We start from the raw sequence: 26979 nt of genomic DNA, 5'->3' as shown, positions 1-26979 counted from the left end.
GTGTCTTCAACCCCAAAATGCAGATTTGACCTCAGTTTTACACACTCAAAATTGGAAAGGCCATGAGCACAGATCTGAATTTTTTTTTACCAAGATAGACTAAACTATAAAAAATATCTCTGCAACCCCAATTAGACATTAGTGATCTGTTGGAGAGGTGGGTCTAATTAGAGGCAATTCTTGGGAGAGGGAAAAATATCTTTTCAAAAGAGTAGTGAGGGCAGAAGACACTGGGAGCAGCGCGTCATGAAAGCACGCCGGGTCCCTCGTGTCTGAAATGGAATGATCACTTGCTGACTTTGGGGAAAGTCATTCAATTATGAAGGAGACACAGACTGCTTTCTGGGACCTCAAGTTCTGTCTTGCCTCTGCACGAGGGTCTTCTTGGTGACCCTCCTATTGGGTGACCTTCGCCCATGGCTCAGTGTTGGAGATCATGTATTACAGCTGCTCCATCCGCATCCATGTACCCATGCACCCATCCATGCGTCCACCCATCTGCCCATCCATCTACCTGACAGGCACGCACTAAGTGCTTGCTGTGAGAAACGCTGTTCTCCTGTAACCTGTAATTCCACTGTTAAATTGACGCTTGGTCAGGCCAAGGAACATGTCCCAGGTCACACTGTTAAGGAGTGGCAGGAAGGGGACCTGGTTTTGCAGGCTGCACTGCTGCCCCAGCTACAGGAGGACTTACTGCCTCCGGGCCTCCCTTGCCGCCCCCAGCTCAGGTCGTACTGGATTCTGTGCACCTTCCACTGACCCGTGCCTGTCCCAGCTATTCCAGCAAAACCTGAAATCTTACATTCAATGCATCATCTAGATACTGCAGGCCCTCTAACCGCATGGCACATTAGAAAAGGCAGAGGCTCTGTGTCGGCCAGCAAAGCTCCAGCAGCATGTCACAGCTCAGGTGGCCCTCGGACATGGCAGGCACTCAGAACAGGGTGCTGATAGAGAGCTTGTGCCGAAGCTTCCCAGGGTGAGCGGCTCCTCTTTCTTTCTAGAACCAGGTGAGCGGCCTGGTTCTAAAAATACATAATTTGTTTTGTATTACCAGAAAAAAGTCTTTGAAGAGCTTGGGAAGCAGACACTCAGTTGCTCTCTAGCAACTAGAGCTACCAGCACCTATAGCCACTTTTGTGTTTTAATGAATTTTATTCAAGATCTGAGTGGAAGACTAAAAAGAAAATGCTAGTGAGCTCCAATATTTACAAAATCAAACTATATATGTAGTTTTATGATATTAAAACTATGCAACTTGGTTAAATTATACTATGATATCAAAATATGCAACTTAGTAAATCACTGACTACATATTTTCTTAAAGATAATATCCAAATATATATATATATAATATATAATGTATACAAAAAACAAATATCCAAAACATAAATTTCACTGGCCATTGTCTGAAACCCCTGGCTATAAAGGTGACATTTATTTTAATGACAAAGTCTCTGCTCAAAATATTTTGGAATGTCTTTTTATGAGTCTCACAAGGAAATCGGTTTTCATGTGGTTTTAACCCGTTTTCCACTAATCGGCTTTTGCAAAGCTTGCCTACCTATTTTATTTACCAGATTTTGTTCCAATCAACTTTTTCCAAAAATCAAATTCATGCTCATGGGACAAAATGTCACTGATCATTCAAGATACTCAAATAAGAGCAAGTTATCTGAGAACCTCACAGACCTGAAGGAGGACAGGAGAGGTCTGGGCAGGCAGGAGCCTGGTGGGACTCCTGGCTCCTGCCTGGGTGGGACTCACTCCCAGGGCATCAGATCTGACCCGCAGCCCCAAATCTGGCACTCAGACCATGTCACCTTCAGAAACTTCCTCTGCGTCCATTAGCTTTCCTCATCTGTCAGTTGGGAGGGGCCCAACGATATGACGACGAGGTCTGTGTCTCTGTTTAAAAGGACTACTTAAAAATAGTGAGAAATGACCATGTGTTGGGAGAAGTCCTTACTACCCTCTCCAAAGTCAGCTCACTGAGTATCTGTTGAATGAATTTGGCCATGGCATTCTGGTATGCTTGGGGCGTGGCTGACTTCTTGCAGTCATAACTCAACACCAAATCCCCCAGGAAACACTCAGCAGGTCCTTCTTCTGTGTGCGAGGCCCGTGGCGGGTCCTTCTTCCGTGTGTGAGGCCCGTGGTGGGTCCTTCTTCCGTGCGTGAGGCCTGTGGTGGGTCCTTCTTCCGTGCGTGAGGCCTGTGGTGGGTTCTTGCATGAGTGAGGCTCGTGGCAGGTGCAGGCGTCTGGGGCCATCCCTGCTCCCCCACTCCGGTGTTCCTCCTCCCCACACGGGCTCCAGCCTGGGAATGACGGCACACACAGGGTCCATGCACGCTCATTTGGAATGTTTAGATTCTTCCCTCTAATTGCACAAGGGAAGAGCTCTCATATTATCAAGGTCTCCAGAAGCGGGAACAACTAGTGGAAGTGGGTGACCGGCGCCACCTTTTCCGGGACACCTGCTGCCAGGAAGGCAGAGCGTACACCATTCCGTGTTTCTCTGACTAAGTACAATGAAAGCCTGGACACTGCACATACAACAGAGGGTGATTGGAAAGTTGGAGAGAGAGGGCAGGCCCACGAGGGGACTCATGGGAGGAGACACGCGGTGGGGCTCCCTGGGGTCTCCTTCTGCCTCATTCACCCCAGACCTGGAGCTGAAGAAGTGGGCAGCCAGGAAACAACACCAAGTAAGGCCCCAGAAGAGCCCACTGGAGGCCACGTATTCAAAAAGGGGCAGCTGAGGAGGACACAAAACCTCTAGACAGTAACCACGTACTCCAGACAAGCGGCCCAGAAAAACCACGTCTGCACTACCCCCACAACAGGGAAGCCTGGACTCCATGCCCCCCGCATGGCGAGGGTGGTGGAAGGAGGCCCAGACACCCTGTGCCTCTTAACCAAAGTGGACCATGACATCACTGTCAAATGCACAGCAATCGGCCCCTCCGGAGAAAGCAGGCGACGATCTTCAGCATCCAAGTCATCTCAGCTCTCAGCCCTGGGACAAGGGAAAATGCATAAAAGGAAAAACTGACAAACTGACCTTCATCGACATGGAGAACCTTCCGGACAATGGAGCATTACTCAATGATAAAAATAAATGCGCTTTCAAGCCATGAAAAGACCTGGAGAAACCTTCGCTGCTTATTTCTAAGGGACAGAAACCAATCTAAAAACCATCCACACTGTATGGTCCCAACTCTGTGACATCTTGGAAAAGGCAAAACGATGGAGTTGGTGAAAACATCGGGTGTGCAAAAGGCTTGGAGGGAGAGCATGAGGAAAGAATCATCGTTGGGGCACAGAGGATTTTCAGGGCCGTGAAAGAACTCTGTGTGACACCACAGTGGAGGACAGGCGTCAGGACACATTTTTCCAAACCCACAGAACGTCCAGCACCAAGAGGGAGCCCTAATGTCAACGAGGGGCTCTGGGTGATGGTGATGTGCCCGTGTGGGTTCATCAGTGATAACAAAGGTCCCACACCAGCAGGGGCTATGCTGAGAGTGGGGGAGGCTGTGGGAAATCTCCGTATCATCCACTCAATGTTGCTGTGAACTTAAAACTGTTCTGGAAAAAAAAAAAAAAAAAAAAACTTTTGCTCTGAAAAAGACCCTACTAAAAAGAGGAAAAGAAAAGTGACAGAATAGGAAAGAACATTGCCAGCCGCCTCCACCTCTCAGGAGCAGACACTTAAAACGCGAAGGGAACGTCTCCTCCTTCAGGATGAACCACCCGTCCCACCCACATGTTTGTCCAGAACACAGTCCCACGGCCACACCAGGCTGCAGAGAGGCTGGGGAGTGAGGCTTGTCCTGGTTTGTGTTGCCACAGAGGACAGGAGACAGACACTAGGACAAGGAGCTGCCAATGAACACCCCCGCGACAATGACAGCCACACGCAGGGGTGAGCATGCTTGATTTCTAGACAAGAAAACCATGTCTGCAGGCGAGCTGAGGAGGTCCCGGTGCTGCTGTCCCATTCTCCGTGTTCAGGTCTTCTCACGGTTTACCTCCCCCTTCTTTTTTTTTTTTTTTTTTTTTTTGAGATGGAGTCTCGCTCTGTCGCCAGGCTGGAGTGCAGTGGTGTGATTTTGGCTCACTGCAACCTCTGTCTCCCAGGTGCAAGCAATTCTCCCTGTCCCAGACTCCTGACTAGCTGAGACTGCAGGCGCGTGTCATGCCTGGCTCATTTATTTTTATTTTTATTTTTATTTTTAGTAGAGACGGGGTTTCACGACATTGGCCAGGCTGGCCTTGAACTCCTGATGTAAGGTAATCCACCTGCCTCAGCCTCCCAAAGTGCTGGGATTACAGGCGTGAGCCACCACGCCTGGCCTAGCTCCCACTTCTAAGTGAGAGCATAGTTTGGGTGGAGGATGGGAGGAGCGAGGACTGTAAACTCCCCATCGGTGCTGTGCTTATTACCTGGGTCATGAAGTCATCTGTACACCACACCCCTGTGACATGCAATTTACCTACGTCACAACCTGCACATGTACCCCTAAACCTAAAACGAAAGTTTAAAGATAAATAAATAAAATTTTAATAAAATATCAGAAATAAAAAGACAATTGAATCCACCTATGGGCACGTTGCTGTGAACAGGAGGGTGGCCACTGGAACCAGTGGTCAGGTTCTACACACAAAGTTCTCCACTTTAACAAAACAAGCTTCTTTCTTTCCTCTGCACCGCGTCTCTTCCAGTTTGGAGAACAAGAAAGAGGAAAACAGAACAGGCTTTCCAAGGTGCACTGGCAAGGGGCCACAGAACCCACCAACCGCCCACCAAGTTCTGAGCCCCTCCCCACGAGCCCTGACATTAAACTCGGCTTCTGCCCACTGCTCTCTTGGTCCCCAAAACACAAACGCTGTTTGCATTTACAGACACCCTGAACGTGGCGTTGCTGCTGTCGCTAGGAGCACCCCCCAGCTTATGTTGGTTTATCTGATCCTCCTGCGGTACATTTTAAACCTCTGATTAGAAACTTTCCAACAGAAACACTGTTCCTGAAGCACACTCCCTTCCTTCAAAGAGGTGCTGTGTGTCATGCCAAGCAGATGGCACTCTCTAGATGGCCACCTTCAAGGAGCTCCTGCTCTCCTGCGTGAACAGAAGGCAGAGGTGGCAGCGAATCCTCACGCAAGCTTCTTCTTCTGGCTTACTGTCGGCTCCTTGACAGAAGCTATTTATTTCATGGCGAGTGAAAGCTGGGAGAGGCGAAGATGAATGAGCAAGCACAGACACAGGGCGGCCATCCCTCTGCCCTCACTGGGGTCTGTGGCCCCCACGGAACCTTCCACTCCAGGCCTCCCCTGAGTTCTGCTAATGATTATAAATGGCAAGGAATCTCTGATTTAATTGCAAAAGGTAATGATGCAGTGAGCATGAGATTAGATTCACCACAGAAGGCAATATCCTCAAACAATAAAAAAACATTGAGAAGCTGGGTGTGAAGATGGCTGAAATCGATAGGAAGGTTTCTGTATTAAATACTGTAGTGGAGGGTCACAAAGTGATATTGACAGAACTGCTGACAGTGGATAAAAAAGGGGGAGAGAAAACTAAATTGATCTCTGCAGAAAATAAGTTACAGATTAATCACCCTACCATGAAATCCATTTGAGATGACCGAGGCTCTGAAGATGTGTTCACAGTTTGATTACAGAATAGGTCTCCAAAGTTGGGGCGGATGAGAACCTGCCGCATCCTAACGTGTGGGACTTGGGGTTTCCTTTCTCCCTGGCAACCTCCCTGAGATGGCGAGCACAGTAGGTGTGCAGAAGGCTCCAGCCAGCTCTTCCCACACCAGAAGCTGAGCCCTCTCCCCAAATGTCTACACCAGGAGCGGGACCCTCTGCCCAAGTGTCTACACCAGGAGCGGAGCCCTCTTCCCAAGTGTCTGCACCAGGAGCTGAGCCCTCTGCCCAAGTGTCTACACCAGGAGCAGAGTCATCTCCCTAAGTGTCTGCACCAGGAGCAGAGACCTCTCCCCAAGTTTCTGCACCAGGAGCTGAGCCCTCTGCCCAAGTGTCTGCACCAGGAGTGAGCCCTCTCCCCAAGTGTCTACACCAGGAGCAGAGTCATCTCCCTAAGTTTCTGCACCAGGAGCAGAGACCTCTCCCCAAGTTTCTGCACCAGGAGCTGAGCCCTCTGCCCAAGTGTCTGCACCAGGAGCTGAGCCCTCTGCCCAAGTGTCTGCACCAGGAGCAGAGCCATCTCCCCAAGTGTCTGCACCAGGAGTGAGCCCTCTCCCCAAGTGTCTGCACCAGGAGCTGAGCCCTCTCCCCAAGTGTCTGCACCAGGAGCTGAGCCCTCTCCCCAAGTGTCTGCACCAGGAGCTGAGTCCTCTGCCCAAGTGTCTACACCAGGAGCAGAGCCGTCTCCCCAAGTGTCTGCACCAGGAGCTGAGCCCTCTCCCCAAGTGTCTACACCAGGAGTGGAGCCCTCTGCCTAAGTGTCTGCACCAGGAGCAGAGACCTCTCCCCAAGTGTCTGCACCAGGAGCTGAGCCCTCTCCCCAAGTGTCTGCACCAGGAGCTGAGTCCTCTGCCCAAGTGTCTGCACCAGGAGCAGAGCCGTCTCCCCAAGTGTCTGCACCAGGAGCAGAGCCGTCTCCCCAAGTGTCTGCACCAGGAGCTGAGCCCTCTCCCCAAGTGTCTACACCAGGAGCTGAGCCCTCTGCCCAAGTGTCTGCACCAGGAGTGAGCCCTCTCCCCAAGTGTCTACACCAGGAGCAGAGTCATCTCCCTAAGTTTCTGCACCAGGAGCAGAGACCTCTCCCCAAGTTTCTGCACCAGGAGCTGAGCCCTCTGCCCAAGTGTCTGCACCAGGAGTGAGCCCTCTCCCCAAGTGTCTACACCAGGAGCAGAGTCATCTCCCTAAGTTTCTGCACCAGGAGCAGAGACCTCTCCCCAAGTTTCTGCACCAGGAGCTGAGCCCTCTGCCCAAGTGTCTGCACCAGGAGCTGAGCCCTCTGCCCAAGTGTCTGCACCAGGAGCAGAGCCATCTCCCCAAGTGTCTGCACCAGGAGTGAGCCCTCTCCCCAAGTTTCTGCACCAGGAGCTGAGCCCTCTCCCCAAGTGTCTGCACCAGGAGCTGAGCCCTCTGCCCAAGTGTCTGCACCAGGAGCTGAGTCCTCTGCCCAAGTGTCTGCACCAGGAGCAGAGCCGTCTCCCCAAGTGTCTGCACCAGGAGCAGAGCCGTCTCCCCAAGTGTCTGCACCAGGAGCTGAGCCCTCTCCCCAAGTGTCTACACCAGGAGCTGAGCCCTCTGCCCAAGTGTCTGCACCAGGAGTGAGCCCTCTCCCCAAGTGTCTACATCAGGAGCAGAGTCATCTCCCTAAGTTTCTACACCAGGAGCAGAGACCTCTCCCCAAGTTTCTGCACCAGGAGCTGAGCCCTCTGCCCAAGTGTCTGCACCAGGAGCTGAGCCCTCTGCCCAAGTGTCTGCACCAGGAGCAGAGCCATCTCCCCAAGTGTCTGCACCAGGAGTGAGCCCTCTCCCCAAGTTTCTGCACCAGGAGCTGAGCCCTCTCCCCAAGTGTCTGCACCAGGAGCTGAGCCCTCTCCCCAAGTGTCTGCACCAGGAGCTGAGTCCTCTGCCCAAGTGTCTGCACCAGGAGCAGAGCCGTCTCCCCAAGTGTCTGCACCAGGAGCTGAGCCCTCTCCCCAAGTGTCTACACCAGGAGTGGAGCCCTCTGCCTAAGTGTCTGCACCAGGAGCAGAGCCCTCTCCCCAGGTGTCTACACAAGGAGCTGGGCCCTCTGCCCAAGTGTCTTGCCTAAAGCCTACCATGAGGCTGGCGTTTTAATAGGAAAGTATCTTCCCCCTTCTTCCTGGCAGTTGACAGTTAAGTAGGAATGCCCTGCGAAAACGCAGAGAGGGAAGGGACAAGAAAGGCATCGCCTTCGACCATGACCAGGACTCGGCCACATCTCCCGGAAGGTGGGAGACTGTGGACACATCTCCCCGGCCTGCAGGTGTGGTCCACAGGGGTCCATCTCAGGCATGAAATACGATTCAAGTTTCCTGTTTTATCTTAAAAGTTTGTGTGAAATTTGCATTCTACTCCAAGATATGAAGCTATGCCTTATATTTAAAGTTTCTCATAAAAATAATAAATCTCGGCCGGGCGCGGTGGCTCACGCCTGTAATCCCAGCACTTTGGGAGGCCGAGACGGGCGGATCACGAGGTCAGGAGATCGAGACCATGCTGGCTAACACGGTGAAACCCCGTCTCTACTAAAAATACAAAAATCAGGCCGGGCGTCGTGGCTCAAGCCTATAATCCCAGCACTTTGGGAGGCCGAGACGGGCGGATCACGAGGTCAGGAGATCGAGACCATCCTGGCTAACACGGTGAAACCCCGTCTCTACTAAAAAATACAAAAAACTAGCCGGGCGAGGTGGCGGGCGCCTGTAGTCCCAGCTACTCGGGAGGCTGAGACAGGAGAATGGCGGGAACCCGGGAGGCGGAGCTTGCAGTGAGCTGAGATCCGGCCACTGCACTCCAGTCCCGGGGACAGAGTGAGACTCCGTCTCAAAAAAAAAAAAAAAAAAAAAAAAAAAAAAATAATAATAATAATAAATCTCTTCCTTAAATACCATCGAGGCTCCAGGTGAGCGCCCGCCACTTAACCCCACAGTGAAGGCCATCGAGGCTCCGGGTGAGCGCCCGCCACTTAACCCCACAGTGAAGGCCATCGAGGCTCCGGGTGAGCGCCCGCCACTTAACCCCACAGTGAAGGCCATCGAGGCTCCGGGTGAGCGCCCGCCACTTAACCCCACAGTGAAGGCCATCGAGGCTCCGGGTGAGCGCCCGCCACTTAACCCCACAGTGAAGGCCATCGAGGCTCCGGGTGAGCGCCCGCCACTTAACCCCACAGTGAAGGCCATCGAGGCTCCGGGTGAGCGCCCGCCACTTAACCCCACAGTGAAGGCCATCGAGGCTCCGGGTGAGCGCCCGCCACTTAACCCCACAGTGAAGGCCATCGAGGCTCCGGGTGAGCGCCCGCCACTGAACCCCACAGTGAAGGCCATCGAGGCTCCGGGTGAGCGCCCGCCACTGAACCCCACAGTGAAGGCCATCGAGGCTCCGGGTGAGCGCCCGCCACTTAACCCCACAGTGAAGGCTGTGAGACTTCCTTTTGTCCATTCAGAGGTTTAAAGCTTTAACAGGACGTTTAATATTTTTAAGTCTTACTTCCGTGTCACTTATTAATAATGATGGATCATTATTCATGCCACCTCATCAGCCTAGAGGGGTGAGGAAAGGACTTATTAATATTCTAAGGCACTATGAGGGAGAAAGCTAAAAAAACATGTTAGGAACAAATAAATATAAGATGAGGCCATCACTGGAGAAATCTATCCAATGGATGCTTGTGCGATCCCTTTGACTGTGTGTAGGCAACGCGGCCCCTGAGGCATAAATGACATGGTGAGCGCTGTCAGTTCAAAGTTCTTCCCTTTTCTCTTTTCTAAAGTGGTTACTTTGACATAAACAAATGCAATGAAATTATGAATGCATGTAAAAACCACATTTTAAAGCAGAAAATTTTAAGAAATCAAATATGAAAAATATATATTAATATTTACTCTGTGAGAGACAAAGTATTCAAACGATGCATATTTAAAAGCAAAACTCAACCCAAAGAAAGTGCTAAATGTTATTTTCATAACTCATGCAAATACATGAAAAGAGCGAGGCACCACTATGAAATTAAAATGTTATAATTGCTCCTACTTAAAGTATGATTTTACCCAAATATACTTTAAGAATCCATTCATCAAAAGGACAGCACGCTTGAAACAGTAGAAAATACTCCTGGGCATCCCACTCCCTCCTGTGCTCAAGGTGCAGCAAAAGGCAGATGTTTTGCAAACAACCGGGTTGTGTGGGTCATATCTCACAAGCCCTGAGTGACACCTAAATGGCTTTCACCTGAAAGACCCCATCACTCAGTTCTTTGATTGATGATTCAGTCTGTTCATTAACTAAGCTCAAAATTCTAAACTGTTGTGAATCAAGAATTATATTCTGAATTTAGCCCAAAGGCCCTATTTATTTATTTATTATTTTTTATTATACTTTAAGTTCTAGGGTACCTGTGCACAACGTGCAGGTTTGTTACATATGTATACATGTGCCATGTTGGTGTGCTGCACCCATTAACTCATCATTTACATTAGGTGTATCTCCTAATGTTATCCCTCCCTGCTCCCGCCACCCCAGGCCCTGGTGTGTGGTATTCCCCACCCTGTGTCAAGTGTTCTCATTGTTCAGTTCCCACCTATGAGTGAGAACGTGCGTTTTCGTTTAAAAATACAAAAACAAACGCTGTGTTTTCCTTTTACTTACCACAGCCTGGCTTGAGCTTTCCTGTAAATCCCACAGCAGGATATGGTTATCGGCCAATGAAATGATTTTCTTCCCATCTCCCATTGGCTCCCACACGACACTAAGAGAAAGAGAAGTACCCAATGTTAACATAAACATTTGAGATACCCAGGCTGGTAGCTAAGAGCTGTGATACGCATTCTTCGTGATGCAGGGACTCTGTTCCTGGCCTGTAGTCGCTAGAGTATTTATTACATTGTCATCTGGCAATGCCTGACAACACTTTTATTGTCTCACTGTTATGGACTGAATTGTGCCCCCCTCCCCAGATTCATGTGTGGAAGTCCTAGCCCCCCACCCGGTGTGACGCTGCAGATGATCCTCGATGTACACAGGGGCTATGTCCCCACATCCATCGTAAGTTTAAAACCCCGTGAGCTGGAGGTCAGGAGATCGAGACCATCCTGGCTAACATGGTGAAACCCTGTCTCTACTAAAAAAAAAAATACAAAAAACTAGCCGGGCGAGGTGGCGGGCGCCTGTAGTCCCAGCTGCTCGGGAGGCTGAGGCAGGAGAATGGCGTGAACCCGTGAGGCGGAGCTTGCAGTGAGCTGAGATCTGGCCACTGCACTCCAGCCTGGGCGACAGAGCAAGACTCCGTCTCAAAAAAATAAAAATAAAAAATAAAAAGAATAAAACCCCATGAGCTGAAAATGCAGTGAATGTCAGAGCCCACTCATCGTCAGAACCAGCCTAGCCTACCTTAAACACGCTCACAACACTCACATCAGCCTACAGCTGGGAAAATCATCTAACACAAGACCTCCTTTATAAGAAAGTCCTGAATATCTCATGTAATGGATTGGATATCACACTGAAAGTGAAAGGTAGAATGGTTGTATGGGACCCGAAATGCAATTTCTACAAATGCATAGTGCTTCCATGCCATTGTAAAGTCAAGAAGCCATAAGTCAGGGACTGCCTGTACTTGAAATGGAACCTTTGGGAGGTGATTAGGGTTAGAGGAGGTCATGAGGGTGGGGCCCTCGCAATGGGACTCATGCCCTCATAAGAAGAGATGAAGAGGCCTGGAGGGCAGGCTTCCTCTGTCTCTCTCCATCACGTGAGGACACAGCGAGAAGGCAGCTGTCTGCACATCAGGAAGGGAGTCCTCACCAGGAAATGAATCAGCCAGCACTTTGATCCTGGACTTCCCGTCCCAGGAATACATTTTCATGTTGACGCCACCCAGTATGTGGCACTTTTTCTGGCAGCCCAAGCTAAGACACTCACCAACGTGGGCTTCATCAGGAACTAAGGAATGGACAGTGACCAGCAGTGGCCAACGAGACATGAGGGAGGCCTGTGGGGGCTGGAGGGTGGAGAGTCTTAGGGAGGCAGAGGGGAGAAGGTGATCTGCACAGGATGCCCACATCCTTTGCAGCGATCTCCTTAGGCATGCAAGGATAATGACAAAATACTGGAGGAGACAGGAGGACAGAGTTTAGAGCAGGGCAGAGAAGCTGCCACCGGCCACACCAGGCTCAGGGTCTGCCCTGCCTGTGATGTGAGGCCATTTCCTAATGTTCGAGCCAGTTGGAGCCACAGTTTCCCATCATCTGCAGCCAAAGCCATCCTAAATGATACAATGTGTATTCAGTTACTGGACAAAGACCAAAATCCTCTCACCTCTGCAATAAAGTCATAAAGAGACCAAGAATTTTTCAGTGTGGTCGCAAATATGGATCTCTGTTTTCTCTGGTGAAATTCTTAAACGCTTATTTACAAAGAAGGGAATTTCATTCCATGTGCTTTAACGTGTGAGTAATTAAAGACATCATTAAGGTACTACACTATTTCTTTTTTTTTTTTTTGAGACGGAGTCTCGCTCTGCCGCCCAGGCTGGAGTGCAGTGGCTGGATCTCAGCTCACTGCAAGCCCCGCCTCCTGGGTTTACGCCATTCTCCTGCCTCAGCCTCCGAGTAGCTGGGACTACAGGCGCCCGCCACCTCGCCCGGCTAGTTTTTTGTATTTTTAGTAGAGACGGGGTTTCACCGTGTTAGCCAGGATGGTCTCAATCTCCTGACCTCGTGATCCGCCCGCCTCGGCCTCCCAAAGTGCTGGGATTACAGGCGTGAGCCACCGCACCCGGCCACACTATTTCTTTTTAAACAGAACACAATACGGATTGATTGGGGGCACCCTCAAGCATACCTCCCTTACACCATCATCTCGAGACTGTCCATGGAGCTATTATTACTTGTAATCACATTAACATCATTCAAAACCACAATCTCTTTCTCATTTGTAGCTTAAGGAACACACAGAAAGCTCACAGTATTGTGATCAAAGGCACATCACGCCTACATTAGACCAAGAGTTTATTGTCTCTTATCTAATCAGAATCATAATAAACACATAATATGTAGTAAATAAGACCAAAACTCTATCGCTAGGATGCTGGAAAACCTGCTCCAAAACCCACTGCTCACATCCAGTTAAGACAATGGCTGATCCTAATGGTGAAGATACTTGTTTGGAGCAAAATGATGACACTTCTCTCCATAGCCCAGTTATTGCAGGTAAACACAGGTAGAGTTCGAACAGCTTGACAATGAATTCCAAGGAACAAAAGGAATGCAGGGAGAGAAGGATGTCACGGGCAGCCCACAGATCTCCTGCTGGTGGGGTAATACACTGACCCCGTGTGGAACATTTTCTATATGACGTGCAGTAAATTTAGATGGATTCATAAGCTTCCCAGCAGATCTCACTTAGAACTCACATGGGCTTCCCACCAAACACAAGCAAGCAAAAGGCTGGAGCAAGGAGTACCTGTGTGGGCTATGCCAGAGAGTGCAGTGACAGTGACTTCTCAGAGTGGGACCAGCAAGATGCAGTCTACGTCAGCATCAGACAGTTGGGGTCTTTAGTAGAAGCTCCAGAAAGGCAGAGATTCCCTTCCCAACTAACTCACACATCGCAGGATGAGAACTAGCCAGTCTGATGTCAAAGACTACCTAATTATGAATCAAAGTTAAGAGCTCATAAGTTATCCACATGGTTCCCATAGACCAATTTTAATAATGCACAAACACCAATCTTGGCTCCCTCCTTCAGTGCCATGAATATTTGACAACAGTGTCTCTAAATAGAGCAAAGGTTTCTGAATCATACAACCCACGTATTAAAACTCTTCTGTGTTCCCCACAATGACCTCTGGGGCACACAACACTTAATGCCTGTTGATGAATTCTAAGTAAGAGTGAAGAATTCCAGGTAAGAGTGAAGATGTCATATTAACAAATGAGACTATTTTAAAATAAATTTAGTTATAACTGTTAGTACATTTGGATTTGGAAAAGAGCCAACAACTCTAGAATGAGGCAATGTTTTAAAGGCCTCTGGACAACTCTGAAGCTTCGAACACTGTGTTTTAAAGAGCAGCATCCTCAAGCCCTTCCTCAGAAGATAAGGGTGCCCCTTCCAACTGCCCACAGTCCCAACCTGTGTCATCATCTGGTTTCTAAATCCACAAGAGAACAAAATTGTGGACGAGGAGGGAAAAGGGGTGGCTCTAAACAGAAATGTAGGTGATTCAGCAAGCTATAAAAGATGATTAATTCAGAGCAAAATAGATTGGGGGAAAGGAACCAAAATACAGGAATTGATAAGACTCCATAACCCAGGGCAGTTGGTTTCAGATGGAATTTGAAACACTAGCGTGTACTCACAAAGCAGTAAGAGCAGCACTGTCTTAGTTTGTGGAAGGAACTGTTCTTAGTCATGGCCAAGAATCACTGGGGTTTACCTGCAGGAAGTTCTAGCTAAAAAGTAGTAAACATCAAAATATGTTTTTAAAAGTTTTCATCTAAATGTTTTAATGTTATTAAGGTTAAACATAGGTGCTTAATAAAACTCAAGAAAAGTAACCTCATACAATTGCAATTTGTCAATTAACAAATAAAAAAATTAAAAAGAATAACCCTAAATATTTCAGATAGCTAAGATTTTAATCCAAATTTTTTAAAAAATTGAGTTAAACTCATGTAAAAGCACTGTACAAAGAGGTGTATGTTATATACCACTGGAGATTAGTGGAGAATCTGAAGCCGCCCTCTGTGAAGCAACATGCTCCATAGAGGAAGGCAGACACCAGCATCACGGGTCAAATCTGATGGCAGATATTCAGAAACCACGTGTCACAAAAAGGCTACAACCAGCAAGACCCTGCATGGTACCAGTCTGAGATACCACTTCCAGGCCCCACATGAGAATCTTCAGAGGCCCCACTGGCTACCCTGATACACCCCACAGAGTGTGACTGTCACCTTAGCTGAGAAACCCCCATGGCCACTCCCAGGCAGTAAGGGAGGTTTCATTCCCCAACCCCTCAAAAGCAATGCTAAATACACATGAGTCAGGGGCACACCCAACACGGCCCTGGTACACTCTAGAGCACTCACAGTGAGTCAGGTGCACACCCAACACGATCCTGGTATACTCTAGAGCATTCAGTGAGTCAGATGCACACCCAACACAATCCTGGTACACTCTAGAGCACTCACAGTGAGTCAGGTGCACAACCAGCATGGCTCTGGTACACTCTAAACATTCACAGTGAGTCAGGTGCACACCCAACATGACCCTGGAACACTCTAGAGCGTTCACAGTGAGTCAGGTGCACAACCTGCATGGCTCTGGTACACTCTAGAGCATTCACAGGGAGTCAGGTGCACACCCAACACGATCCTGGTACACTCCAGAGCACTTCAGAGTGAGTCAGGTGCACACCCTGCATGGCTCTGGTACACTCTAGAGCGTTCACAGTGAGTCAGGTGCACAACCTGCATGGCTCTGGTACACTCTAGAGCATTCAATGCAGCATTCACAGCATTCACTCGGGCACATGATGGCCCAAGTACATTCTCAGGGCAAGAGTCCCCAACCCTAGGATTATGGACTGGCATCAATCCATGTCCTGTAAGGAAGTGGCCACACAGCAGGAGGTGAGGAGTGGGCAAGTGACATTACAGTTCTGTCTCCTGTCAAATCAGGAGTTCTGTCTCCTGTCAAATCAGGAGGCATTAGATTCTCACAGGAGCAGGAACCCTGTTGTGAACTGTGCACGTGAGGGATCTAGGCTGTGCACTCCTTATGAGAATCTAATGCCTGATATTTGAGGTGGAAGTTTCATCCCGAAACCATCCACCCTGGTCCATGGAAAAATTGTCTTCCACGAAACTGGTCCCTGGTGCTGAAAATGTTGGGGACTACTGCCATAAAGCATTTAAAATGAGTCAGGTGTGCACACACACAATGGCCATAGGACATTCTACAGCATTTATAGAGTCAGGAACACACGCACACAATGGCTGAGGTACACGCTAGAGTATGCACAGTGAGTGGGGACACACGCACACAATGGCCATGGTACATTTTAGAGCATTGAGAGTCAGGTACACGCACACAATGGCTGTAGTACATTCTAGAGCATTTATAGAGTCAGGTACCTACAGTGGCAGTGGCCGAAGTACACTCTAGAGCATTCACAGTGAGTCAGGTGCACATGTATATGATGGCCGTGGTACATTCTAGAGCATTTACAGAGTCAGGTGCACACACGCACCATGACCATGGTACACTCTAGAGCATTCACAGTGAGTTGAGGACACATGAACACAATGGCCGTGGTACATTTTAGAGCATTTATTGTCAGGTGCACATGCACACGATGACCGTGGTACACTCTAGAACATTCACAATGAGTCTGGAACACACGTATACAATGGCCAAGGTATGCTCTAGGGCATTCACAGTCAGTTGAGGACACAAGCACACAATGACCGAGGTACACTCTAGAACATTCACAGTGAGTCAGGAACACAAGCACGCAATGGCTGAGGTACACTCTAGAACATTCAGAGTGAGTCCGGAACACATGCACGCAATGGCCGAGGTACATTCTAGAATATTCACAGTGAGTCAAGAACACACACAATGGCTGAGGTACACTCTAGAACATTCACAGTGAGTCAAGAACACACGCACACAATGGCTAAGGTACACTCTAGAACATTCACAGTAAGTATGGAACACATGCACACAATGGCCGAGGCACACTCTAGAACATTCAGAGTCAGTCAAGAACACACGCACACAATGGCTGAGGTACACTCTAGAGCATTCAATCAGTTGAGGACATATGCACACAATGGCCATGATACACTCTAGAGCATTTACAGAGTCAGATGCACATGCACACAATGGCCACGGACAGCTCTGGGACATTCTGAAGCATCCATTTCATGTCCTAGGGAGCTGATGGTCATAATCAGTGCTCCTGAAAACTTGTTTCCCAAATCCCCTCGCGGTTTTTTTTGTTTGTTTGTTTGTTTGTTTTGCTTAGCAAGACACGCGCATTTGAATGGATACCAATTCCAAAGTGGTAGAGATTCAAAGCCGAAGCAAACATTGGCCTCTACATGCACATCCAGCAGCACAGCATCCTGCACTTAAGAGGAGCATGTGCTCTAAAAGACGCTCTCCCTGCAGACATATCACCGCAACGCCTTCTTCCCCTAGCTAGAAGAAAATGGGTCACCTTAGTCTAGTTTTGCTCCAGGCGTGGAATAAAAGAAGTGGGGGAGAGGAGGGTATCTCCTGCAGGAAATCATGGTGTGCTACTCCACTCATTTTCTCTGCATGCTACTGATTTTATATCTGCCTTGGTGTGGGCCAAGGGATATACTTCTCCATGAAAAAGCTCATCTTTCTCAGTCATATTATCAGAGGAAACAATAAAATGAGTTTCAAATGGCTCTATAAGTAACTTTTTAGATCTATGAAGAAAAACTATAACTCAAAAAGAAGCAAAAAAAAAAAGGCTTAAAGAGTACAGGAGGTAATATTGATTTGCTTTATAAAATAACCTGGCTTCGAGTTCTCACCGGTGACGTTTTCAAGAAATGCTTCTTGGGTTCTGAAGATCACAGAGAACATTGTAAGGTTGTGATGAAGTCTGCGAAGAGCACAGGGAAATGGAGGAAGGTCACATGGCACTCGAGCCTCGGTACTGACTGAGTCTGTGGGAGGGAGGCCTGGGCATGGAGGGCCCTGAAGAGTGACTGCCAGACAGACTGAAAACCTGTCACCTGGGGAGATGGGTGCGCGATGACATCGTGACTTCGCTTTCAAAGAGACCAGATTGAGACATCATCTTGCTAGAAGTCTAGGAAACCAACTACACAAACAGAAGCTTTGTGGGTTTCTGGAAACACAGCTATGGGTGGTGGCTACATGTTTGCAGAGTAGTGACGGGTGGTTCCCTAACCAATCACAGTTCTGTGTGTCTGTTTCTTGTTAAGAGATAAAGGCAAAGAGGGAAAGGGTCAAGAAAGACAAATCAGAAGAATCTGAGCCCAGGAGCCTCAGGCGCCTATAAACTGTAGAAGCCTGAGACTGGTGAGATGGATTATTCTTCACAGGACCAGGACTGAAGCTGGAAGGGCACATCGCTTACAATAAAATGCATAGTTTGCAGATGACGACGAAGAGAGATGTGGCCTATTTCCTATCACTCGGCCTGCACATTCTCAGGCCTTCGCGAAACACCACTTCCTCCCACGGAGTTGACGGATCCGCAAAGGTCGCTGGGACTTTCCCTGGTCCTTCCCAGGTGGCAGCCTGCACAGCCCCACACATGCAGAACCTGGGTCACCACCGGCACCTACGTTCCTGGCCAGACTCTCGACTGTGCGAGCAACGAGCTCACACCTCCCACTCACGGGAACATGCAAACAGCCAGCGCAGGCTGTGACGGGCACCTAAGAGGCCCTTAGTAAACTGCGTACTGACGAAGGAGGAGGGAAGAATTCATCCCACCCCCTCTGAGTATGTGAGGATGTTCTGTGCATTCTTAAATGCATAAAAAATAAACTTAGAAAAAGTCTGTGTATCAAGCACAACTCAGTGAAGACTGGTTCGCCTTAGAACCCCACGGAAAGGGTTTGCTACTCAGTATCCAAAGTGCCTCACAAAAAAAGAGGTTTTGCTTGTGAATCAATTCGCAAGGGGCTGCTGGGGCCAGGTCAAGGTGCAGCCCCGCAGGTGGCCCCCAGGGTGGGCACCTGCCCTCTGTTCTCTCTATGCTCCTCCTCCCAAACCTGCCCACACCTGTTCCGAGGGCTGGAACGGCATGGCGGCACGCCTGTGGACAAAGCCAGAACCGGTTTGTCCAGTGGACTCCCCAGCTCCGACCACATGTCCCATGTGACCCCTAAACTCCCCATGTATCAAGCAGAAAGTGCTCCTCCGTGGCACCCGTCTCTTCCATCCATGAGAACCATCCTGGGAACAAACCTGTGGAGTAGTTACACCTCTCTATCATTCTCAAACTCTAAATGCAAAACAAAGTTCACTGAATTGTACTTTTTAATGTCTGTTGCGTTGCCTTTTCTTCAATCTAACCTAAGATCTGGCCATGGGTTTGTTATTTCATTCCAGGTTGTCTGGAGACACCACTTGCCTGATTCCCATCTTATTGGCTAAATTTGTCTCCTGTAGTCTCTGCCTGGTCCCATCTTGGCCTGTATTTGCTGTCTGCCATTATTAAAACAAGAAAACACACAGTGTCTTACTTTAAGGACTCACCATCCAGACAGAGTCTTAAGCTCAAGTGCTACTTCCAACAGGAAGTCAGCTTCAACCACGCCGTAAGGGCAACTAGAACTTACGGAGCTCCCACCGCGCGCCTGGCTTTACCTGGAATACCGTCACATCCGCCTTACTTTACATATTGGGTTGCTCAACCAGAAAGATTCAGAATTGGGTGCTGCACGCCTGTCTGTCCAACCAGCCCTGACTGCCAAACAGGCTTCACCTCAAAGGACCAGAGGCGGCTGGCTGGACGCTCTATCACGAGGCTCCAGGCTCTGCTGCAGGGCCCCATGATCAAGGCACACTGCCTGCCCCATACGTGGCCAGGAAGAGGCAGCCCTGTGTGAAAGTTTTCTGCCACTCTGGCAGAGGCCGAGCTGCCCAGGGATCACTGCTCCAACAAGACTTCTCCCCACCACACGCAGTCCTTCAACATCCCAGCATGGACATCTCCCTAATTCAAATGCAAGCTCCCTCAGTAACGGCACTGGACCTACTGAGTCTGAACGTCGGGCTCACCTGAGTCCCTGCTGGCAATGCCACCGGCAATGCCACAACCTGCCGGAAGCCCTGCTACATCTGAAGAGGAACTTGCCTACTCCAAGGGCTGCCTAAGGGTTCCTGAGATATCGTGAAACCCAGCACCGGAGCTCCTCCGCTGGGGGCTGCAGCCTGTGACGGGCCATGAAGCCACATCAGGGCGCCAGGGCCAGCACGAGGCTGGCGTGGAATGGAGTGGAGCACAGTGTGCCACAGGTTTTCAATGTGAGTACTCCCTTGTGAACAGTATATTTCAGTTACGTGCATATAGATGTGTGGGGGCAGTCATTATGTAAAACTATCTGTAGGTCCGGTCAAAACACATTTGGAAAATAGTGCTTCAGATCATATCGTTGGGGTTTTTTTCCCCCCTAGATTTACTGAAGTGTCCTTGACAAATGGAATTTGTGTGTATTTAGGTAGTACACTGTGGTGTGTGGGTGTCAGGGTATTGCTTTGTCACCCAGGCTGGAGTGCGGTGGTGCAATCACAGCTCACTGCAGCCTTGACCTCCTGGGTCCAAGCAGTCCTCCCACCTCAGCCTCTCAAGTAGCTGGGACCACAGGCACATGCCACCATGCTTGGTTAATTTTTAAATTTTTTGTAAAGACAAGATCTCCCTGCATTACCTAGGCTAGTCTCGAACTCCCGGGCTCAGGCAATCCTACTGTCTCAGTCTCCCAAAGTGCTGGAATTACAGAAATCAGCCACCACGCCTGGCCACAATGCGATGTGATGATAGGCACATACGTTGTGAAATGACTGCCACAATTATACTAAGTAACATATCCATCACCTCATATAGTTAACCGCCTTTTTTGTCATGCGAACACTTAAGATGCATTCTCCTAGCCAATTTCAAGTACACAATACATTATTATTAACTATAGTTCTCATGCTGTACATGATGTGTCCAGAACGTATTCATCTTATAAGGTGAATGTTCCCAGTCTTTGACCAACACCTCCCACTTTCCAACCTCTCCCACCAGCCTCTGGTAACCATCATTGTACTCTTCCTTTCTAGGGGTTTGACTTTTTCAGATTCCACAGGTAGGTGAGATCGTGCAGTATTTGTCTTTTTCTGTCTCATTTTACTTAGCACAATGTCCTCCAGGTTCATCCATATTGTTTCAAATGGCAGAACTGCCTTCTTTGTAAAGACTGAATAACATTCCACTCTATATGTATCTACCACAATTTCTTTAACCCTTCATCTGTCAAATGGACAATTATGTATTTTCTACATCTTGGCTACTGTGAATAAAGCTGCCACTGACATGGAGGTGCAGGGATCTCTTTGAGCTACTGATTTCATTTCCTTTGGATATACAGCCAGAAGTGGGACTGCTGGGCTGTAGTTCTATTTTTAATTTTTGAGGAACCTCCAGACTGTTTTCCATTTTGTTCATTCCCACCTTGAATATATAAAAGTGTTTCCTTTTTTCCACATTCTCCCCAAGACTTATCTTTCGTCTTTTTCATACTGGTCACCCTAAAAGGTGTGAGGTGATGTCTCCTTGTGGTTTTGATTTCCATTTTTCCGATGGTTAGTGACGTTGAGCACCTTTTCATATGTCTATTGGATATCTATATGTCTTCTTTAGAAAAATGTCTATTCAGGTCCTTTGCTCATTTTTAAACTGGGTTATTCTGTTTGCTTGCTATTGAGTTGTATGAGTTCTTTATATATTTTGGATATTAACCCCTTATTGGATGTATGGTTTCTTCCACTCCGTACACTGCCTTTTCATTTTGCCAATGTTTCTTTTGCTGTGCAGAAACTTTTAAATCTGATGCACTCTCATTTGTTTATTTTTGCTTTTGCTGCCTGTGCTTTTGTGTCTTATCCAAAAGATCATTGCCAAGGCCAATACTGATAAGGTCTGGCTTGGTGTTCTCACCCAAATCTCATGTTAAATTGTTATTTGGTTGGAGGACGGGCGTGGTGGGAGGTGATGGAATCATGGGGACAGGTTTTTCCCATGCTGTTCTCATGACAGTGAATAAGTCTCATGAGATCTGATGGTTTCATAGAGGGCAGTTCCCCTGCACACACTCTCTTGCCTGATGCTGTGTAAGATGTGCCTTTGCTCCTCCTTCACCTTCCACCATGATTGTAAGGCCTCCCCTGCCATGTGGAACTGTAAGTCCACTAAACACCTTTTTCTTTATAAATTACTCAGTCTCAGCTATGTCTTTACTAGCAACACGAGAACAGACTAATACAATAAATTGGTATTGCAGAGAGTGGGGCACTGTCATAAACATACCCGAAAATGTGAAAGTGACATTAGAACTAGGTAACAGACAGAGATTGGAACGGTTTGGAGGGCTCAGAAGAATATCGGAAAATGTGGAAAAGTGTGGAACTTCCTAGAGACTTGGAGGGCTCACAAGACAAAAAGATGTAGCAAAGTTTGAAACTTCCTACAGACTCGTTGAATGGCTTTGACCAAAATGCTTACAGTGACACGGACAATAAAGTCCAGACTGAGGTGGTCTGAGATGGAGATGAGGAACTTGTTGGGAACTGGAGTAATGGTCACTTGCTATGCTTTAGCAAATAAACTGGTGGCATTTTGCCCCCACCTGAGAGATCTCTGGAACTTTGAACTTGAGAGAGATGATTTAGGGTATCTGGCAGAAGAAATTTCTAAGTGGAAGTGCATTCAAGAGGAAGCAGAGCATAAAAGTTTGGAAAATTTGCAGTCTAACTGTGTGACAGAAAAGAAAAAAACATTTTCTGGGGAGAAATTCAAGCCTGCTGCAGAAATTTGTATAAGTAACAAGAAGTCAAATGTTAATCACCAACACAATGGAGAAAATTTCTCTGAGGCATGTCAGAGACCTTCATGGAAGCTGCTCCCATCACAGGCCCAGAGGTCTAGGAGAAAAAAATGGTTTCACAGGCCAGGTCTAGGGTCCCCCTGCTCTGCGCAGCCTTGGAACATGCTGCCCTGCATCCCAGCTGCTTCTGCTCTACTTGTGACTAAAAGTGGCCAAGGTATAGCTCAGGCCATTGCTTCAGAGGGTGTAAGCCGCAAGCTTTGGTGCTTCCACATGGTACTGAGCCTGTGGGTGAAAAGAAGTCAAGAATTGAGGTTTGGAAACCTCTGCCTAGATTTCAGAGGATGTATGAAAATGTCTGGATGTCCAGGCAGAAGTTTGCTGCAGGGGCAGAGCCCTTATGAAGAACCTCTGTTAGGGCAGTGCATAAAGGAAGTGTGGGGTCAGAGCCCCCACACACAGTGCCCCACTGGAGGACAGCCTAGTGAAACTGTGAGAAGAGGGCCACCGTCCTCCAGACCCAAGAATGGTAGATCTACCAACAGCTTGCACTGTGCGCCTGGAAAAGCTGCAGACACTCAATGCCAGCCCATGAAAGCAGCCAGAGGGGTGTACCCTGTAAAGCCACAGTGGCAGAGCTGGCCAAGGAATCTGGGAGCCCACCTCTTGCATCAGCATGACCTGGATGTGAGACATGGAGTCAAATGAGATCATTTTGGAACTTTAAGGTTTAATGATTGTCCTGTTGGACTTTCAACTTGCCTGGGGCCTGTAGCCCCTTTGTTTTGGCCAATGTCTCCCATTTGCAATGGGTGTATTTACCCAATGCCTGTACCACCATTATATCTAGGAAGTAACAAAATTTCTTTTGATTTTACAGATGCATAGGCAGCAGGGACTTGCCTTGTCTCAGATGAGACTCTGGACTTGGACTTTCGGGTTAATGCTGGAATAAGACTTTGGGGGACTGTTGGAAGGTCATGATCGTGTTTTGAAATGTGAGGACGTGAGATCTGGGATGGGGAAGGGGCAGAATGATATGGTTTGGCTGTGCCCCCACCCAAATCTCACCCTGGATTATAATCCCCACAGCCCCCACATGTGAAGGGCAGGACCAGGTGGAGATAATTGAATCATGGGGACAATTTCTCCCATGCTGCTCTTGTGAGAATGAGTGAGTCTCATGAGAGCTAATGGTTTTATCAGCATCGCACATTTCCCCTGCTTGCACTCACTCTGTCCTGCCACTCTGTGAAGAAGGCGCCTGCTTCTTCTTTGTGTTCTACCATGATTGTAAGTTTCCTGAGGCCTCCCCAGCAATGTGGAATTGTGAGTTAAACCCTTTTCCTTTGTAAATGACCCAGTCTCAGGTATGTCTTTATTAGCAGCATGAGAATGGACTAATATACCCTGGTCAAATGCTGAATTAATAAAGTCACATTTAGGAGAAAGTACATGACACAGAAATCCTTTTTGATGAGAATTTCAGCTGGAGGATGAACAGAGCAGTTGTCAAGGAGTCACAAAATCTCACAGTTGTTGTCCAGTCCAGCTTCCTAGAAGTGAGTATGAGCTATTGGTATAAAATATTTGTAAAATCAACTAGAAAAGATTTTCCTGGTGATCCATGCATTTTGTTAGAATAATGGAATAGTAAGAAAGTCACTCCTTGAAAACAATAAGAGCACAAGATTTTGCCTATCACAGCCAGGTTTGCACTTCATGTGCCTGCTGCTTTAGCACATCCCAACACAGCTGTTCTCTCCTTTACATCCTTAATTCCTGTAGGGCTCTATTATCAGCTGAAGTCGGTGTCTTTCCAGGGCAATAACACCAAAACAGTGATGTTTCATCAGCAATAGAGACTCGTTCTGGCATGAGATGTTCAACGATGTTTCATCAGCAATAGAGACTCGTTCTGGCATGAGATGTTCAACAGTTTTGAGCTTGGCAAGCATGCCAATAAATTTCTTCACTGCTTCATGATTAGCAGATGTTTTATCACCACACATCTTTTAAAATTTAATGCTGTGTCTTTTCTTACATTTCTGCAACCAGGCTGTTGAATGTTCATAGTTCCCTTCAATTTTCAGTTCATCGTGATAGATCTTTGCTTGTTTCATGAGCAGTAGTCCATTAAGTGGCAGGTGTTCACTGCAATGCTGATGAATCCACTCTTTCAATACACAATTAAGATCTTCATTTTTTGCTTTATACAGTGTTTTCCTTTTTTTTTTTTTTTTTGAGACGGAGTCTTGCTCTGTCGCCCAGGCTGGAGTGCAGTGGCCGGATCCCAGCTCACTGCAAGCTCCGCCGCCCGGGTTTACGCCATTCTCCTGCCTCAGCCTCCCGAGTAGCTGGGACTACAGGTGCCCGCCACCTCGCCCGGCTAGTTTTTTGTATTTTTTAGTAGAGACGGGATTTCACCGGGTTAGCCAAGATGGTCTCGATCTCCTGACCTCGTGATCCGCCCGTCTCGGCCTCCCAAAGTGCTGGGATTACAGGCTTGAGCCACCGCGCCCGGCCTAGTGTTTTCCTATTTTTCATTAATGTCTGTTCATTACTTTCAGCATAGAACTTCACCCACGTTTTATCCTTCTGTTTCTTCAACTCACATATGGTGATCATTCCAACATGGTACTCTTCTGTTTCACACTTACATCACTGTCCAGTTTCTCCGACAGCATGACTTTCTGTGCTATAGATACATACAAATGCTTCCTTTTTTTCGTATCACTATTACTTACAGGGGTATCTGCTGACCTTTTTGACATTTTCAACACTATCTTTACACCACATAAGAACACAATTCTTCCCCATCCATGAACACCGAACATTTTTCCATTTGTTTGCATCTTCTTTAATTTCTTTTATCAATGGTTTATAGTTCTCAGTGTACAGATGTTTCACTGGCTTGGTAAAAAGTTATTCCAAAAATTTTATTCTTTTTGATTTGTAAATGGAACTGTTCTCCTGATTTCTTTCTTGGATAGTTCACTGTCAGTATATAGAAATGCAAAGAATAAGCAAAAAACATGGTGAGTAACACACATAGGTCTTGGCCACGTGGAACACTGTGGGGAACCTGCCACTGGAACATCCAGCCTGCACACATGACATTTTCTTACTCTTCATGGGGGTGTGCGGGGAAATCTGGGTGTGTGCAGAAAAGATACCCTACAGCTGAAGGGGGTGGGAGGATTATTTTCCCATTGGGGATGCTTAATAAACTGTGTGTCATGGGCCTGCATTTTGACTATAACCCACCACATGAGATTAGGTGTAAAATTTTCCACTTGTGGCATCATATTCATGCTCAAAATGTTTCGGATTTTGGAACATTCAGGATTTCAAATTTTGAGATCATGGATACACAACCTATACCATTTATTGAAGAGACTATCTTTTTCCCATTGTATATTCTTGGTATCGTTCTCAAAGGTTAGTTGACCATACACGTGTGGGTTTATTTCTGAGCTTTCTATTCTGTTCCTTTGGTCTATATGTCAATTTGTAATGTCATACTATCCTGTTTCTATTACAACAGTCTTATGATAAGAAATTAGGAAGTGTAATGTCTTGGGCTTTGTTCTTCTTTCTCAAAGTTGCTTTACTTATTCAAGGTATTTTAGGGTTCCATAAAAATTTCAGGACTTTTTTTCTGTTTCTATGGATAAATGCCATTAGAATTTTGATGGGGATTGCATTGAATCTGTAGATCATTTTGGGTGGTATGGACATTTTAACAATATTAATTCTTCCCATCCCTGAACACTGAACATCTTTCCATTGGTTTGCATCTTCTTCAATTTTCTTTCATCAATGTTTTATAGTTTTCAGTGTGCAGATCTTTCACTACCTTGGTAAAAGTTGCTCCTAAGAAATTTACCTTTTTGATGCTGCTGTAAATGGAACTGTTTTCTTAATTTTCTTCTTGGATATTTCATTGTCAGTATACAGAAATGCAACTGATTCTGGTATGCAGATTTTTTATTCTGCAACTCTACTGAATTTGTTTACTGATTCTAACAATGTGTTAGTGGAGTATTTAGGGTTTTCTATATTAGGATCATGTTGTCTACAACACCTCCTCCTTTCTGATCTGGATGCCTTTTGCCTTTTCTTTCTTTTTCTTGCCTAATTCCTCTAGTTAGAACTTCCAGTTATTAAGGTAGATAAAAGTGGCAAGAGTGGGCATCCTTGTCTTATTCCTGATATTATAAGAAAAGTTTACAACTTTTCAGATGTTAGTTTTTGGCTAACACACATGCCATGTGTCTTTTGTTGAGGTAAATTACTTCTATATCTAATTTATTTAGAGTTTTTATCATGAAAAGATGTTGAATTTTGTCAAATGCATTTTCTGCCTCTACTGAGATGCTTGTATGGTTTTTGTCCATTTTGTTAGTGTGGTGTATCACATTTACTGACTTGGGTATATTGAACCATCCTTGCATCTGAGGGACAAAACTCTCTTAATAATGGTATATAATCCTTTTACTGTGCTGCTGTATTTGGTTTGCTAATATTTTATCGAGGACTTGTACCTACTTCCATCAGATATTCTAGCCTGTAATTTTCTCTTCTAGTAGTGTCTTTGTCAGGCTTTAACATCAGACTAATGCT

At 47.2% G+C, this 26979-nt stretch overlaps 1 protein-coding gene across 5 annotated transcripts in view; it reads right to left on the bottom strand.

Annotated features, from left to right (window-relative positions):
- EIPR1 (EARP complex and GARP complex interacting protein 1) overlaps positions 1–26979 on the bottom strand; it is a 169813-nt gene that overhangs the window by 16666 nt on the left and 126168 nt on the right. For all 5 annotated transcript variants that reach the window (XM_030921127.1, XM_010357903.1, XM_030921129.1 and 2 more), the window contains one exon: positions 10388–10487. In XM_030921127.1, coding sequence (XP_030776987.1) covers positions 10388–10487 — 100 coding nt within the window. The remainder of the gene's footprint in view (positions 1–10387; positions 10488–26979) is intronic.

Source organism: Rhinopithecus roxellana, chromosome 17 (genome assembly GCF_007565055.1).
Source record: "Rhinopithecus roxellana isolate Shanxi Qingling chromosome 17, ASM756505v1, whole genome shotgun sequence".
In the NCBI taxonomy this organism is placed as follows: domain Eukaryota; kingdom Metazoa; phylum Chordata; class Mammalia; order Primates; family Cercopithecidae; genus Rhinopithecus; species Rhinopithecus roxellana.
The sequence above is the reverse complement of the archived record's forward strand: the minus strand, read 5'-3'. Positions and strand labels throughout refer to the sequence as shown.